Source organism: Pogona vitticeps, chromosome 14 (assembly GCF_051106095.1).
Source record: "Pogona vitticeps strain Pit_001003342236 chromosome 14, PviZW2.1, whole genome shotgun sequence".
NCBI lineage: Eukaryota > Metazoa > Chordata > Lepidosauria > Squamata > Agamidae > Pogona > Pogona vitticeps.
The window spans coordinates 5,297,770-5,314,889 of record NC_135796.1 but is presented as its reverse complement, the minus strand read 5'-3'; the positions used below and the strand labels follow the sequence as shown (position 1 = coordinate 5,314,889).

The following is a 17,120-nucleotide window of genomic DNA, read 5'->3' as shown; positions in this document are numbered from 1 at the left end:
TTCAAGCACAATGGCAAGGATTTGCTAGATAAAAGGGAAGGATCAAACATAATAAAATTGGGAAGTTTCTGTCGTGTGGGAAGTGAACAAAGTGAGGACCTGTTTTTGAGTTGGTTTCTGGTACGACAAAAGGCTATGTAGGTAGAACATACACAGGCTCTGTAAGTCACCCATAAGCATCCTGCCTGCCTTATGGGCTGGCAGGGACAAAGAGGAGTCAAAATCTCAAAAGGAAAGGCAGACAGAAGAAATTACAGTTAACTGAATGTACTATGAAACAGAGGAAAGACCAAAGTGCCTTCTCTAGTTCACATGGGACAACAGCTCACCTCTGAATTCATTGTGGGAAAGAGATAAGAGGAGATTTATTTATTTACAAGATTTTTTTAGCCGCACTATTACCAGTGTTCTCTGAGTGGCGGGCATTGGGCCTATTACCTTTTTCTCCTCAGTATGTTAAATTTAAGCATGCCAAGTGGTATATAGGAATGTTTTAAAAGTAACACTTAAAGTAACACTTAAAATGTTAAAAACATAACTTTAAAAACATTATTCTTTAGTTGCATGGTTTGGCATAATCTTCTGTTTAATGTGAAAGTATTTCACCATTAATGTCTTAGGTCAACTCATTTTCTCCCAAGCTCCAACACAGAAATGTCTTCCAACACATGCCCATTTCAAGGGTGCTAATAGAAAATTGTTGGGCCTGCAGCCCAGCATACAATTCCATGTGGAGACTGGGTTTGCAGGAGAATCCTAGCCTTCTAGAGGACTCATGTTCCACCTTTTAAAGACAATATTAAACATATTCATGCCCCATGTGCATAATTTTATAGTAACTACTGACTACTTGGTCTGGAAAAGACCAAATTTCAATTTTCTTTGTCCAGAAGCACTTAATCATTGTGACCAGAGTCTCCTTGCTTTCCATCATAGTGCAGGGATAATCTCTCAAGTTTTCTGTCCTGTTTGCCAGGTGATTTGGAAAGCTTGTAAGATTCACATGCACCTAACTGTAAAGAGAATTAATCAAGGAGTCTTGGATTACACTTAGAACTTTGATCCCTGGGTCTCAGACATCACTGCATTACATAGCAGTTGTCTTTAAATATATGAACTTCCACATGGAACGTGAAAAAATATTCTCTGAAGCTCCAGAGCAAGGAATGGCAGGTTACTCACCTGTAATTGTGGTTCTTTGAGTGGACCTCTGTGATTCACCCTGTGGGTGATCCGTGCCTGCGCGGAGCCTCTTCAGAATATTCTAGAGCTTCTGTGGTAGCAAAAAACACATTAGAATAGACCCCCTCCCCCTGGTATAAATACCTTGGTGCCAGGACTCTCCCTTCAGTTGTGTCAACCGCTGCAAGGAGAAAAATATTGCATGGCGCGACAGAGGTCGGGTGGGATGTGTGAATCACAGAGGTCCACTCAAAGAACTACAATTACAGGCGAGTAACCTGCCATTCTTCTTCGTGGCCTCTGTGAATCACACTGCAGGTGACTAGCAAGCGGTCTTTCCCGGAGGCAGGGTGTTACGCCAAGGCGGAAGCGAAAACAGCACGTCCGAATGCTGCATCAGACTTCTGTCAAACATCTAGTCTATAATGTTGGGTAAAGGTAGATGGTTGTGCCCACATAGCTGAGGCGCAGATGTCGGGGAGAGGCAAACCACGTAGGAATGCTGTAGAGGCTGCCAACACCCTGGCGGAATGAGGATGAATAGCTTGAGGGACCAGCTGTTGAACAAGCTGGCTTGCAAGCTGGATAGTAGAGGCAAGGCAGCAAGAGATTGTCTGGGAGGTGATCTGTAGGCCTTTGTTAGGAAGTTGATAACTGACAAAAAGGCGTAGGGAACGTCAAAAGGGTTGCGTCCATGACAAATAAAAGGAGAGGGTCCTCCTGACGTCCAAAGTATGGGTTGTGGATGGAAAGACAGATGGGAGGACCAGTGGTTGAGAGAGATGAAACTGAGACACCACTTTAGGGAAGGAGACACTGAGGAACAACTTTACTTTATCAGGATAGAATCATGGCATAGGGCCGCAAGGTTGCTTGCTCGGCGAGCTGAAGTAATTGCAACGAGAAAGGCCATTTTGAAGAAAGTAGATGGAGATCCGTTGAGGCTAGCAGTTCGAATAGAGCTTTAGTGAGTTGTTGCAAGACTAAGACCAAGGACCATTGTGGAGAGGGCAGGTGAATGTCTGGGTAAGTGTGTGACAATCCCTTAAGAATGCGCTTGACCGTGGGATGTTTGAAGAATCGAGCTGCTGGAGAGGTCGGTAGTTGGTACGAGATGATTGCCAAGAGACAGACTCTGATAGACGAGAGAGAAAGACCAGAAGATTTGAGATGGAGAAAATACCGCAGAACCATGGAGAGATGGGTTGACGGCAGGAAGGGAAAGTGCTGTAGTAAAAGATTGACATCTTTCCCATTTATACAGGTAAGCTTTCCTAGTGGAGGGCTTCTTTGCTTGATGGACAACATCCATCAAGGAGGGAGAATCCTCCACACTGCCAGGTGCAGAGCAGGTAAGTCGGGATGAAGGATCCGGGAGTTGTTTTGTGCGAGGAGGTGAGGTAGGCAAGGGAGGTGATAGATGTCGGAGGATAGGTGGTGAAGCACTGGGAACCAAGGCTCTTTCAGCCACCAAGAAGCAACGAGGATGGCATTGGGTTTGTCCTGTTGTATTCGAACAATTACCCTGTGGATGAGCAGGGATGGTGGGAAGAGGTATGTGAGGGTCTTGGGAGTGTTTGCCGATCCCGGCACGGGAGCAACAGTGCTTGCATTTCCGATTGTTGCGGGAGGCAAAAAGGTCTAGAGTTGGTTTTCCCCATCTTTTGCACAGGTGGAGGAAAATTGTGTGATCTAATTCCCACTCGTGGGGTTGTGAGTTTGTGTGGCTGAAAGAGTTGGCTAGGTCGTTGTCCTGGCCTGTGATAGGCAGAGCTGTGAGGTATATGTGGTGTGAGAGCCACCATTCCCATGGGTCGACCACCAGTTAGAGAAGACTTGGGGAGTGTATGCCTCCTTGTTTGTGAATATAGTAAATGGCTGTGGTGTTGTCGGTGGCAATCTGGATCACCTTGCCAGCTAGGACGTTTCTGAATGCTTTGCATGCCTTTACCACCACTAATAGTTCCAACTCATTGATGTGGAGTGAACGTTCTCTGCGGACACAATGTGCTCCCCAGCCAGTAAGGCTGGTGTCGGTTGTGACCTGTGTTTGAGGACATGGTTTTTGGAAAGGGCGTCCCATAAAGAGAATTGGGATGAAGCACCACCATTGGAGTTGTGAAGCGAGTTCGGTAGTAACTCTTAAGAGTGTTGGGAGGATCTGTCAGTGGGTTGAAAAGTGCGAGGAACTATGACTGTAGAGACCTCATTTTCAGGCATATGTGTCTTACAACTGAGGTCATGGCGGCCATGGTGCCTAGTACACATTGGATAAGGATGGCAGGAACCAAGGCGTGGGGGGTGAAACCTTGGAGGAGGGAGATGAAGTTTTGTTGTTTGCCATGCAGGAGGATTGCACAAGCTCGGGTGGAGTCTATGGAAGCCCCGATGTAATGAATAACCCTTGTAGGACTCATTTTGAAGTTTTGCATGTTGACCGCGAGACCGAGATCGTGAAGGATGGATAAGGTGAAAAGGGTGTCTCGGCGAGCTTTGTGGTGGGAACAAGCTACAAGGAGCCAGTCGTCTATGCACGGGAAGACGAGGATCTTTTGAAGTCTGAGGAAGGTAGCTACTGGGGCCATGTACTTGGCGAAAACTCTGGGAGCTGTTGCAAGTACGAAAGGAAGTCTTTTGAATTGGTAAGCTTGGGGCCCGAGTTGGAATCGAAGAAACTGTCTGTGGGAGGGGTGGATGGAGATGTGGGAGTATGCATCTCGTAGATCTATGACTGTGAATGGATACCGCATCCATTTCCATCAACATCCTCCATCACATCACATCGTCACTCCACCATCCCAAACTCTACAAGAAAAGATATAAAATTTGCTCATCAAGGACGTGATAGAACCTATACAACAAAACAGCAACATTTTTATCTCTTGTTATTTCACTGTCCCCCCAAAAGATGGAGGTTTAAGAACTATTCTAGACCTCAGAGAACTCAACCAATATGTCATCACCACAAAATTCCGTATGGTAATCCTTGATTCCGTTCTACCTCTTCTCAGAAAAAAAACCCAATTGGTATTAGACAATGGGAAGAACCCAGGTGTCAGTAGTGATAGACTGCCAGACAGGTAAGTGTTTCCAGAGGAAAGGGGGTGGATTTGCAATCTTGGTTGTGAAAACGTCAAACATGATGTTTGGGTTTGCAGTCATTGCGCCTTTGGATGGGTTGCTGGCAAGGTTTTTATTTGTATTGTTGTTGTTTAAAGTATGGTGTGTAGAAGTTCTGATGTTGGGATTTGTGTTGAAAACTCTGGCAGGAATTGTAAGGTTGCCTCCATTGATTGCATCGGAGGTGCTGTTGATAAGTGGGATAAACACCCTATCTTTTCCCAGCGGAACATTTCTTCTGAACAGTTTCTAGGATGTCATCAGTTTCAGCATTAAAGGGACCGGTGCCATCAAATGGGAGGTCATCAATACATGCTTGGGCATCCTCCGCAAGGCCGACTGTTCTTAGCCAGGGGAAACGTCTAAGCATGACAGAGGTAGCCATGGATTTAGCTGTGGCATCTACCGTGTGTTTGGCAGAGAACATTTGCTGTTTGGCAACAGAGACCCTCCTGTTGGAAGGTTTGTGCTAATAATTTTTTTGTCTTCTGGTAAAGAGTCAAGAAAAGTGGCCATGTTATCCCAAAGGAAGCGCTGATATGCCTCCATAGCTCCTTGGTAGTTAGCTACTCTCATAGTAAAAGCCGTTGATGAGTAAAACCACCTGCTCCATAGAGTTGATTCTTTTACTGTCTTTGTTAGGTGGGATAAGAGATTGTTGGTTTCAAAATCAGGATTGTGAGGCCTCAACAAATATCGAATTTGGGGCCAGCTGTTTCTGGAGAAAAAGTGCTCCAGGGTTGTGTATCCGATAGAGATTATCGATTCTTTTCGAGACCGAATGAGAGGAGGCTGGTTTAGTCCAAGATCACTGAGCAGTGCTAAGAAGAGGTGGTAGCATGGAAATATGGACTGGGGTAGTTATGTCCTTGGACATAGGATCATAAAGGTGATCCATCAGTTTGGTTGTGGGGCAATGGATTTGAAGATCCAGTGACTTAGCCATACCAATCATGAGTTGAGTGTAAGTTTGAAAATCCTCTGCTGGGGATGGAGGATCTAGATCTGCAAGGTCGGAATCTGGCGATGTGAGAAGCACAGATGGACTTCGTGGTCGAGAACCATGTTCTGAGACCTTGGGATCGAGCCTGGAATCAATAGAACGTTGATCGACCTCGGTGTCGAGAGGATGCTGATCACAGTAATGTTGACAGTGGTCTGCCACGAGAGTGGCATGTCCTTGGACATTTGTCGACGTCAAGAGTTGACTGGTATCGATGTCGAAGGTGTGTCCATGGACGGAGGTAAACTAGATGGGATCTCGGTGTCGAGGTCTGCATCTTGGTATTGATGGACTGTGTGTCTAGGTTGGTGCCATTGTTAAGGGCTAGCAACCGAGAAAGATCAAAGTGGAGCTTCCATAGACCAGGATGGATATTGAGGGTCGTCGATATTGGAACCAGTGTCGAAAAGGCGTCTGACGCCGATTCAGTGGATGCATAGGTAGGTTTGTAGAGTAAATCGAGGCTGGGGATGCCGAGTGAGAGGAGTGATTTCCATCATTTTAAGCTGGAAAATATGTAGTCACAGGGGCTGTGAATGCTTTGTGGGTGGAAGCATGTTTCTCGACTGCCGATTTTCATCATATGATGGCTGCGTGCCTCTAAGTGATAAGATCTCTTCAACATGGAAGGTTGTCAAGATGGAGGTTTATGATGTGATGCTAATACCGGACCGGAGGAGGCAGCCGGTCAAGCATCCATAGCTGGCAGGTTAGAGAAGCACTGACCGGGGCAAATGTCTATCCAATGAGCATGCTGTGTGCGGGATTGATCGACACACGCTTGTGGAATTACCTCATATGATGGATGTGCCCAATAGTGTGCCACTGGCCTTGGAGGCCGGCCCAATAGAGAATAGGGCAATGTGTCCCACTGAGGCTCGGGTTCCTCTCTCTCTGGGGAGGTGTCAGTGGATGGATTAGGAGAAGAGACAGAGTGCTGGGGACTATTAGGCGAGGAAGTAAGATGGTCTACTCGCTCGTCCCATGTCGGTGGCTGAGAAACCAGTTGATGAGATGGAAGTCCTTCATCATCAGAGGGTGAAGCTACAGAAATTAAATCGCCAGGTTCAGAAACCTGTTGTGGAGGGATTGCCGAGGTCTTTGATTTGGTTCATTTAGATAGTTTCAGTTACAGGGGGTTGGGATCCGGATCAGAAGGCGGCTTTCACTTTTTGGAAGGCTTCAATGTCAGCTGTTTAGACCTGTGTGTCCTAGAAGTTTTCAATGAAGTGGAAGGTGCATCTGAGTGAGATGGAGTAGCGGAGGAACGATGTTTCGATGATTCTGCAATGGCTTTTTTCCATGGTTTTGGCTTGTGGGGTGGTTTTACATGCAGTTTGAGCCATAGGTTTTGCTGATTGCAAAGACTGTTTCCAGAGGCAGAGTCTGAGTCGAGATAGGTGGGAACGGAGGACTCCTCATTTGAAATTTTTACAATGAGGGCACGAGGCGGTTTGATGCGCCTCGACTAAACAAAAAAGGCACTTTGTGTGACCATCCGACAGCGGGATCTTGTTATCGCAAATCACACAGTGCTTGAACGGGCCCAAAGGGGCCATGAACAATAATGAGAAGAAAAATAAAAATCGGAGGGGGTGTGTGCGATGGCCGGAGGCCGAGGCACGGAGGAGAAAAAACTAAAAACAGTATATATGTATCTTTGATTATTAATAAAGAGAAAGATTTTTTAAGTTCAGCAGAAAAAATTGACTTGTTTCACTTTCAGGCTCACAAAAGATAGACATACGAGGCTCTTTAACGTGGCAGTTGAAAGGAACTGAAGGGAGAGTCCTGGCACCAAGATAAATATACCAAGGGGAGGGGTCTATTCTAATGTGTTTTTTGCTACCCCAGAAGCGCTAGAATATTTTGAAGAAGCTCTGCGCAGGCACAGATCGCCCATGGTGTGAGTCACAGAGGCCATGAAGAAGAACATGAAACAATGGATTCAAAATACGAGGGAGAATTCGTCTAAACATTAGAAAGAATTTCCTGACAGTAAGAGCTGTTCTACAATGGACTGGGCCACTCTGGAAGAATGTAGACTTTACTGGAGGTTTTACCCACCCATTGAAAAAAGAACTCCAGAATGGTGGCAAGGCAGGACTGGGCTCCACAGAAATCATCTCGAGCTCCTATTATCCTCAAGATGCAAAGCTCAGCTCAACATCAAAGCAATACCAAAGTGGTTTTAGCTTTCTCAATTTAGAACACATACTAACCAATTTAAGGTCTTTACATTTGGTTTGTTAATGGCACAGGGCCAAATGAAAGCCACCCTATAGCTCCTAATGCTTATACATACTCTAGACATTGTTGGCTAAAGTGATCCAGCCACTGGAAACCTTAAGCACAGATCACTGTGTAGAACTGCTCTTGAAGACTGTTCCACAAGCTGGAGCTGGTGCAGGATGTTTCCTCTGAACTTTGCAGTGCAGCGATTAAAGAGCACCACTTTGCCCCTATGCTCATGGAACCATACTGGTTCCTGCTTGCTAATAAGCCAGGCTTAAGCTTCTGTTATTAGTTTTCAGGGCCCTAGATAATTTGGCAACTAGTTCAAGTGACTACTTTACAGAGCCACAGAGTCCTTGGGGCCACCTGAAGAGGTTCTCCTGCTGATGTTACCCACTTTCTGTATGTATCCTATACAGTTGCTGAAAGTGGTCAGAATTTAATGCTGTGGCCTTAAATGAATTATCTCTGAAAAATGTCTCTGAAATTTGGCACATTCAGACAATCATTAGATGCATGCTGAAAGGATACCTGCTTACAAAACCTGTGTAGTCCAACCTACCATCTATTTCATCATGTAAATATTTTGCTTTAAGGTTTTGCATGGTGTTTATTATATTTTTATGTTTTATTAATGTCCAACATCACTTTGAAATCTTTACATCTAAGAAGTATGTAAATATTCACAAAGTGGGATTTCTGTACTCAGACCCCATTTACTAATGAAGAACACATCCCATAATCTCACTTTCTAGTGCAACTGGTGACCACTCTATTGGAGAAGCAGAGCCCTTACTGTTACCTGGATGTACTATGAAACAGAAGAAGGATCCCTTTAGAGCAGCTGTTTCCATCTTTTGCACTATAGATGTTCTCAACTCCCAAAAGTCAAACTCAGCATAGTCAATAGTCAGAGGCTCCGAGAAATAACATTCAAAACATTTAGCAGGACAGAGGTTAAGAATCCCATTTAAAATGCTGCCTTTCACCACCTTACATTTAGAAAGTGTTTTAAGGTGTTTCATCATAAGAATCACTGATCTTCACTTTTAAAATACTGCCTTTTGCCACATTTCCACCTTGCCTGGAGTCTTTCTATTCAGCTGGCAGTTTTTGCTAGTGTTATATAAACATGAAGCTTGTTAATGGTGTAAGCACACACATTCAATGAGATACAAGTACTGTGGGTGTTCAATCCCATTGAAACCTATGAGATTAAAGGCATTCTTAACTAGCTTAGAGCTTTAACTATTTCTTGTGCTGCTTTACCTCCTCAAGGGTGGAGAAGTGGCCATTACAGTCCAACACTTTCCCAGTACATTTTCCTCAGGGGGAAAAACACTGATTTAAGCATTTAGTCCTTGAGATCTCCTGCACTATGATTGGTGTGATGTGTTACCTTCCTTTTTTCCCTCAGCTTAGATTTAAGGTTACATTTTAGGAAATGTGGTAAATGTGGCAAATATTTTAGTAAATAGTATAAAAGTGAACTTTTTTTGGGGCAGCTGTATGCAGGATCTGTATGCTCGTTACTGAAGATAACTTTGAAACTCTTACTGAAGAGTGGCCTTCATTGCACCATGCTCCTGTTGAAAAGGTCACTGAGGCTCTCCAACATCATTCTTCCAGTGGAACCACAGTCCTTTACACCAGATCGCAATGTATACTACCCAATGGGCAAATGATTCAAGTGGCAGTGTAGAAAAAAAAAACAGAAGAAGCACTGTACTTATTTTAGCCCTCAAAAAACAAAGCTTCTAGAAAGCGATCCAGTACGCCGTTAACTTGTCAAGCGAAGAATTGTCACGCGAGCTGGGATTTTGTTGGAATGCTACTGAAATTACTGTCCTAGCTTGGTGGATGTGATTGTTTCAACTGACATGACAACCACTTGGGGGAGACAGATGTTCAGAAGACAAGGTGGTGTTAACAGGCAAGGACACAGGTATGCATGCAGTGCTGGGGTAAAGAATGGGGGAAGAGACTGAACAGGATTATATTAGATGTCAATCTTGATCTCCATCCCTTGTCTCAGATGTTTCTCCTTACTGGCATCTTTTTTTAAAAAAACAAACCTTAACCTTCAAGTTTCATTCATCTCGTAACAGTACATATGCCTCACTTTCTTAGCACTAGAGAAGATGAGGAACTTTGTGCTTTGGCTGGGAACTATCGTACAGAGGTTTTAAAATGCACACTGGGAGCAGTGTCAAAGCCTAGAGTGGCTGAACACTTGCTTCTTGTCATTAGCTCAACAGGTTAACTTACATTGCCTTCGCAGACCAGAAGAAGAAAGAGCAATAAAGCAGGGTTTGCCTGAGGTTGGGGGACAGAGCACCAGCAAACATACCTTCTTGGGTACAACAGAGGAAGCAGAATTAATGGTGCTCTCGTCGTCATGCATCATGACCAGCTCAGAGCTGCTCTCATCCATGATCTCCTGCATGCTGTTGATACTGCTGCTCTGACTGCCTGTGCTTACAGACATGCTGGGGATAGAATGGTTGCTGCCCAGACTGTCCATCTTCCTACTCAGGTTTATCCCATGCTCACTCTCCTACAAAACAAGGGGCAGGAGGGTTAAACAAAATACCACAAGGGGCAAACTCCCTGGAACATATTTCCGCTGTGGGAACCATTCCGTTAAAAGTAACTCTGCAGAAAGGAAACATTTTAACTCGTCTTAGTCAATTTCCTCTCTGGGCAGATATAAAGACGGAGGCAAGACAGGTTAATTTAAGGAGACACCCTTTTTAATGCACACTATTAATAAAATGTTTCCAACATGCTGTAAAGACAGCAAAACAGGTTAATATTGCTAATAATGTTCCTGTGTTTTATTGTTTTATCCTATACTGGAAGCCGCCTAGAGTGGTCGAGTAGACCAGATAGGCAGGGTATAAATCAAATAAATCAAATAAACCAAATAAATAAATAAAACAAACAAATAAATAATACAGTTGATCTCATTCTTCTCCCATCTCAAAATTATGCCAACTCACACAAAAACCTTGCCTTCTGCAAAAAGCAGGGCTGGACATGGTAGCATCAGTAAAGAAATCCTTCTTCCTTCCAAGAACTTTCAGGGGCATTACTCCTCACCTTCCAAAGCCAAGCCAAGCAAACAGAGCTGCAGAATTCCTGACTTAACTCTGGTTCGCAATAATCCTCCCATGTGGTTGTCCATATTTATAGGGCCAGTTATCTCAGTGAAAAGCTCTGTCCACACTGTCACACTTTCACGGCCATTTCTGCCTTGCATTTATTTGTGTGCATGGCTGAATGTGTGTGCAAGAGCCAAAAAGGAGTGTCTCTCTTTAAACAGACTGTGCCTGGCAAATGCACCTAACATTTGAAAAGGAAACTGGAAAGAGGTAAGGTTAGTGAATACATAGGAATGCATGCCATTATATCTATATGCTTTTTAAAGACTAAACAAGGTGGAGAGGGAGATGAGGGGTAAGGGTTGGGGTGGAGTGAAATGGAAAACAATGGTCTAGACAATCATTGCTAAGAATATGGGATAGCTGAGTACTTAGGTCCTTCTTTCGTAATACTTGCAACTGTACATATACATATACATGAATGCAAGAACTGCATTCTAAAATAATAACTATTTTGCAGTTCTTCTCTTCTTGAAATGTAGAATATATGTCACAGAAGGCAAGGACTGCCAGGGCAGACACAACCTAAATCATAGGGCTTGGCTGTAATCCTGAAGAATGCACATCGCCCAAACCAAACAAAATGAAAGCAAAAAAAGAAAGAACTGCCATCACCACTGAATTATTTTTAAAACCTGTGGTGTCATAGGGGTTTCACATGGTGCTTTTTTAAAAAAACAAAATCTCCCATTTGGAATTTCCCAGTGGTGAATAGAGACGTTTATTGACTTCGCGATCTGGCAGACAGGGTCACAAGCAAAGAAGAGAATATTGGTAGGAATCTCTCTTCAGTTTTTTTTTTTTTTTGCAGGAGAAAAAGGTTGGAAGCTGATAATTTTTTCTTATCCAAAAAGTGCTGTTTTTACTATGATGACCAACGATCAATAAGCTTGGATGTTCACCTACAAACCAAAGACCCTATGTGGGTTCTTCAAAATGAGGCAGTGCCAAAAAGCAGCCTCTGCTTCTCAGCATCATCTGCACTCTTTACAAACCTGCTCGTCTATTGGTTTAAACTATCTAACTTAACTTTCGCTTTCAGTTAATTTCAGTGGCACAACCATGGAGCCATATCTTACAGAAGATTTTTAATTAGAACTAAAAGCATCATTAGGCATATGAATTTTGTCACATAGGCATATTTCTGTGAGTGTAAATTTCCACGGCTCTCTCAAAACACAATAAAAAACGCTTCCATCTGTGCCCCTTCTTTTCCTTGGTGCTTGAGATAAAGCATTTTAAGGTGATTCAGACAAAAATCAGCTTTTTGAAGTTTGCAGATAGGGACACCCCCTCAAAAAAAAGTGGTGTAGATAGAGTAATGGACTAGGACTCAGGAGATTGGGGTTCAATTCCCAGTCTCTACCATAGAAACTCAATGGGAAGTGGAACTAGTAAAACCACTCCTTCAATAGCTCAGTTACCTTGAAAGCCCTATTAGGGAGGCCATAAGTCTGTTCTGACTTGGCAGCACAGAACACACGTAATAAAGAACAGAAAACTCCCATCTATGCTGGAATTATGTGCACGATTAACCCAAAGAATGAGGGCAAAACATGGGTGAACAAAGTTGCAAAAAGTCACACCTCCTTTTCGGAGCAGGAAAGAATCTATGCCTCAGAGGCAGCTGGTTTCAATCCTAGCACTGAAACTAGTAATACTGTATACAATACAGGTATATATATTTTAAGGCTGAGCATGTCAGTTTGTGACAGATCAAAAGTGCAGGTAAGAATGACGGGACATGTTAAACGTCTAAAGGAACTGAAAGACACTACACACCACTTCCTGTGAAGTAACACAACATTTATTTTGCATAAGCCTCTTTTCTCCATGTGCAATTTTTTTAAAAAAGCTGTTTTTGGTCCAAATGACTTTAAAATGCCTTACCTTAAGCATTAAGGGAAAGCGCGGGGGGGGGGGGGGCGGAATCACAGATGGCAGCAAATTTGCTTGCATGTTGATAGAGCCCTAGAAACTTATACTCGCACAATCATCCTACTTGGAGATTGTCAAAAATATTAGGTGCTCTGCAGCCTTCAGCGTATCTGATTTGTACAAATACCAGATCCATGCATGTGCATTGTTTATAGGGAATGTTGTAATAAGATTATCAACACACAGCTTTGTCACACTGTACGACAATATTTGAAAGGCCAATGGAAAGTTCATGCGGGACTGCTAAAAATATGGCTTGGTGAGGGCAACTCCTAGCTTGCTATTTTTGTGACGCTTCTCCAAAATCTGTCTCATGCCATAACGGTCCAATCTGTATCTCCGTGTTGATTCTCTGCCCTGCTTGGTGTAAAATCCTGATTCCTATGCCTTTATTTTAACTATTTTGTAAACCACCTCCAGGCTGAATTGTTGTGTAAAAAGCTTTCTCTGGTTTGTTCCAGTTTCAGCAAGGGGCAAGTATATGTTATGGCAAACATGTGTCATTTGCAACTCTGCGCTTACATTTTTTTTCTTTGCTAAAAAAGTACTGTGGGAGGAACACTGACTGCAATTAGGCTACAATATAGTGGGGAAAAGTTTCTACCTCTGCTACAATCCTGCTCCTATCCAAGGAAGCAAAAAACAAGTCTACATTTGCACACTGTATACTTGATGTATCATACAATTTAGTCTACAATGACCCTTGGTACCATAAAAATGTATAAATATGCCAATTTTTGTTTAAAATGAAAGAAACACTGGATCATAACTGGATTAAAGCACAGAACATAACCAGATTCAACATGAAATACTTCCATCTGGGTCTGGACAGTAGACAGCATTGCAGAGGACCAGGGAACAATAAGGGTTGGGAATCTCAAAGCAAACAGGGGGATTACAGGGATGAATAACTTTATTCCTAGCTCGCTCTGGTACCTAGACTTCACAAGCTTTTTGCATCAGTGTTAGTTCTATAGCAACAAAGGTCCATTTCTGCAAGACTGGGAAACAGAGACCAAGGTGAGGTTAGCTCTCCCCTCACCACCTAAATGTCTTGGCTGCAGAGAATGTAGCTCCTGAGTCTATTTTGCATCACTTCTCTCTGGCCAGGGCAAAGCTGTTTGCTGTGTAAAATGGGCAAACTGTTCCAGATGCTTAGCAGGTGCCCCCATCCTGAAAGAACTCATGAAACAATCAGGTCCAGTTTGCCACTATTCTTTGAGATCAGGAGATGGCCTGCAATTAGTCAAACACTACCTATAGCTATTGTTGCATACATTACATTTTCCCACAAAACAGGGGGGTGGAAAGTCTGTGCGTCTTATGGAGCGAAGAAAACAGATTATATTTTCCTGTTTTCTTCTCTTAAAAATTGGTGCGTCTTATGGAAAGGTGCGTCTTATGGTGCGAAAAATACGGTAGATTCTGTTGTACTCTCTTCCACATAAAGACATGCAATCTGACCAGTTTGCCTAAAACACTGATAAGAGTTGCTTGCTCAACAAATTTCAGCTCTCACATAATGAAAAAAGTCAGGGTGACCAGCATGTCGGCTTTCCCTAGATCAGTGGTCCACAACCTTGGCCCTCTAGATGTTCTTGGACTACAACTCCCAGAAGCCTTCACCACCACCTCTACTGGCCAGGATTTCTGGGAGTTGAAGTCCAAGAACATCTGAAAGCCCAAGGTTGGGGACCACTGCCCTAGATAACTCATCTGGTCTTGCACAGCTTTTCCCATATAGTCCGGAGATGGAAGCTCCTTCACCTAGAGCAGGTGTATTCTTAGCAACCCCATTCTGAACATAAAAGTTGCTTTGGAGTCTGATTAAATTCTTTTCATGACTAATGACTGGCAGCTGACTCTGAAGACTTCAAGGGCTTTGTTTCCATTTGTTTCAGTAACTAACTGAAAGATAGGCCAGGCATCAGGCACAAGCCACTCCTGTTGACCACAAAATTCCACAAGTCTTGCTGGTGCCTGTGAAAAGAGCAGGGGGAAATACCACATGCAATTTGAGATTCTTTATCCCCCATCACTGGTATAGATAAACATGATACCTCCTCCTCTTCCTGAGATTCGTTCAGAGGGCCATTGTGGGCCTCCTGGAAGAGGATTTTCTTCATTTTCCGATACTGTAGGTTATCCAGCTCTCGAACAGCATCCTTCGTCCTTTGAATCAAGTCTATTAAAACACGTGGAGGCCGCTCACAGCGAACAAACTCATGCTGGTTTTAGAAGGGACACAGAAGCACTTGGGTCAGGAAAGAGAGAACACACAAAATACCCCACACCTAGTGTACTTCTATACTTTCTGAAGGGCAATGTATTAATTTATTTGACTTGTATCTTCACATATCAGAAGTGAAAACATTATTTTTGATGATTTTAATGTTAACTACCTAGAAATACTTGTATAAAGTAGTGTGCATGTACTATAAATAAAATACCAGAGGTGTGCAATCTGTGGCCCTCCGACTCTTGAAGTACAACTTTCATCAGCCTTAGTTAGAAAAGCTAATTAGGAATGCTAATAGAAGCTGCAATCCTAACAACACGCAGTAGGCCACAAGTTGCCCAGGACTACTGTAGACGATTTGTCATGATAGCCCCCAACACTAACACACGGTCACATTCCATCTACTTGAACCTCTGATTCGTAGAACCACAGAACAATGGAGCTGGAAAGGGCCTATAAGGCCATCAAGTCCAACCCCATGCTCAATGCAGAAATCCAAATCAAAGCAGATCTGACAGAGAGTTGTCTCACACTCCTTAAATGCCTCCAGCGCTGGAGCACCTTCGACCTCCCAAAGTAATTGGTTCTGTTGTCATGCTGCTCTAATAGTTAGGAAGTTTTTCCTGATATTCAGTTGCAATCTGGATTCATGTAAACTAAGTCCATTATTACGTGTCCTACACTCTGGGAAGATGAAGAACAGATCTTGCCCCTCCTCTGTATGACAGCCTTTCAAGTCTTTGAAAAGTGCTATCCTATCTCTTCGTAGTCTTCTTTTCTCAAGGCTAAACATGTCCAGTTCTTTCAGACTTTCCTCACTGAGCTTGACTTTCAGTTCCTTGATCATCCCTATTGCCCTCTTCTGAACTTGCTCCAGTTTGTCGGCATCGTTCCTAAAATGTGAAGTCCAGAAATGAACATGGTACTCAAGATGAGGCCTAACCAGAGCTGAACAGAGGGGACTTTCTTATTAACAGGACGGCCACAAGCATGCTATGGTGATTGCAGATATCCTTGCTACAGAACAGGAAAACAGATCTTCACAATATGTCTTCCTAGATGAGGCTGTGCTCCTTATTAATCTCTTGGTTTTCCATTCCATCTTTATCTCCCCCTGTGCTCCTCATCTCACACATTATGTTCTCTATCTGCCTTCTCTGTTTCCACCATCATTTCTAAGACAACGTAGTTAAAATGTAGTCTCACAATACTACCGAGTTTCCCCGAAAATAAGACAGGGTCTTATATTAATTTTTGTTCCAAAAAACACATTAGGGCTTCTTTTCAGGGGATTTTTATTTTACAGTCATGTCATCTTCTGATTGCTGCTCAATGCTGCACAATGGTGTAGGGCAGGTTTTCACTTAACTGGGGCTTACTTTGGGGGTAGGGCTTATATTACTAGCATCCTGAAAATCATACTAGGTCTTATTTTCAGGTTAGGTCTTGTTTTGAGGGAAACGGGGTATTGTTGGGACTAAAAGATTATCCCCTAAGTGGTGGCAGTTGTTGAATTACAATGCATGCTTCATGGTGGTTAATCCCAGTTAAAGCATCATGTTTTGGAGTATACTTAAGAGGTGAATAGGTGACCTCCTAAAATAGGGGTGAGAAACATGGTGAGTGTGGATCAGACAGTTCTCAATGGAATGGCCTCGGATTGACTACATGCTGGATTAGGCCCACTGGCTGGAAAAAAACAACAACCTGTGGATAGATGGCTCTCCCCTAGGCAGTTTCTCCCAACCTCTTATCATGCTATTATGCCCCCTTTTCCACACGTACATCCTCCCAGAAAGATTTGAAAAATTACCCGCAATAGTTCTGCTGATGATGGTCTTTCCTGAGGTATTTTCTGCAAGCAGTAATCAACAAATCCCCTAAATGAATCCGTCCTGTGTATAAGAACAGAATATACGTGAAAATACATTTAAATTTGAGATGGCAAGGAAAATAAAGCATGTTCCAGATGGGAATCATCAAGATGCCAAAAAGTGAGAAATCAAATCAAGCTTGCATTTAGAAGTTCAGAGCTAAAGCATGTACAGTCACCTTCAGTCATCAGCCAGATCCATCTAATATAACCAATGTGATGGAACAGGTTAGAGCACCAGTTCATACAAGTGTTACACAGGTTCAAAACGTTGGTTAGTTTTTGAGATATAATGGCTGCTCTTTCACAAGTCACTCTCATCCCAATTTAATCTCTTTTACAGGAATATCAAGAAAAATATACTGT

At 43.1% G+C, this 17,120-nt stretch overlaps 1 protein-coding gene across 4 annotated transcripts in view; it reads right to left on the bottom strand.

Moving 5' to 3' along the window:
* TAOK3 (TAO kinase 3) overlaps positions 1-17,120 on the bottom strand; it is a 165,963-nt gene that overhangs the window by 56,193 nt on the left and 92,650 nt on the right. For 2 of the 4 annotated variants that reach the window (XM_072983471.2, XM_078381625.1), the window contains exons 11-13: positions 16,695-16,776; positions 14,703-14,870; positions 9,891-10,097 (exon numbers count right to left, since the gene is read on the bottom strand). In XM_072983471.2, coding sequence (XP_072839572.2) covers positions 9,891-10,097; positions 14,703-14,870; positions 16,695-16,776 — 457 coding nt within the window. The remainder of the gene's footprint in view (positions 1-9,890; positions 10,098-14,702; positions 14,871-16,694; positions 16,777-17,120) is intronic. The other 2 variants (XM_072983472.2, XM_078381627.1) reach the window with 1 other exon arrangement.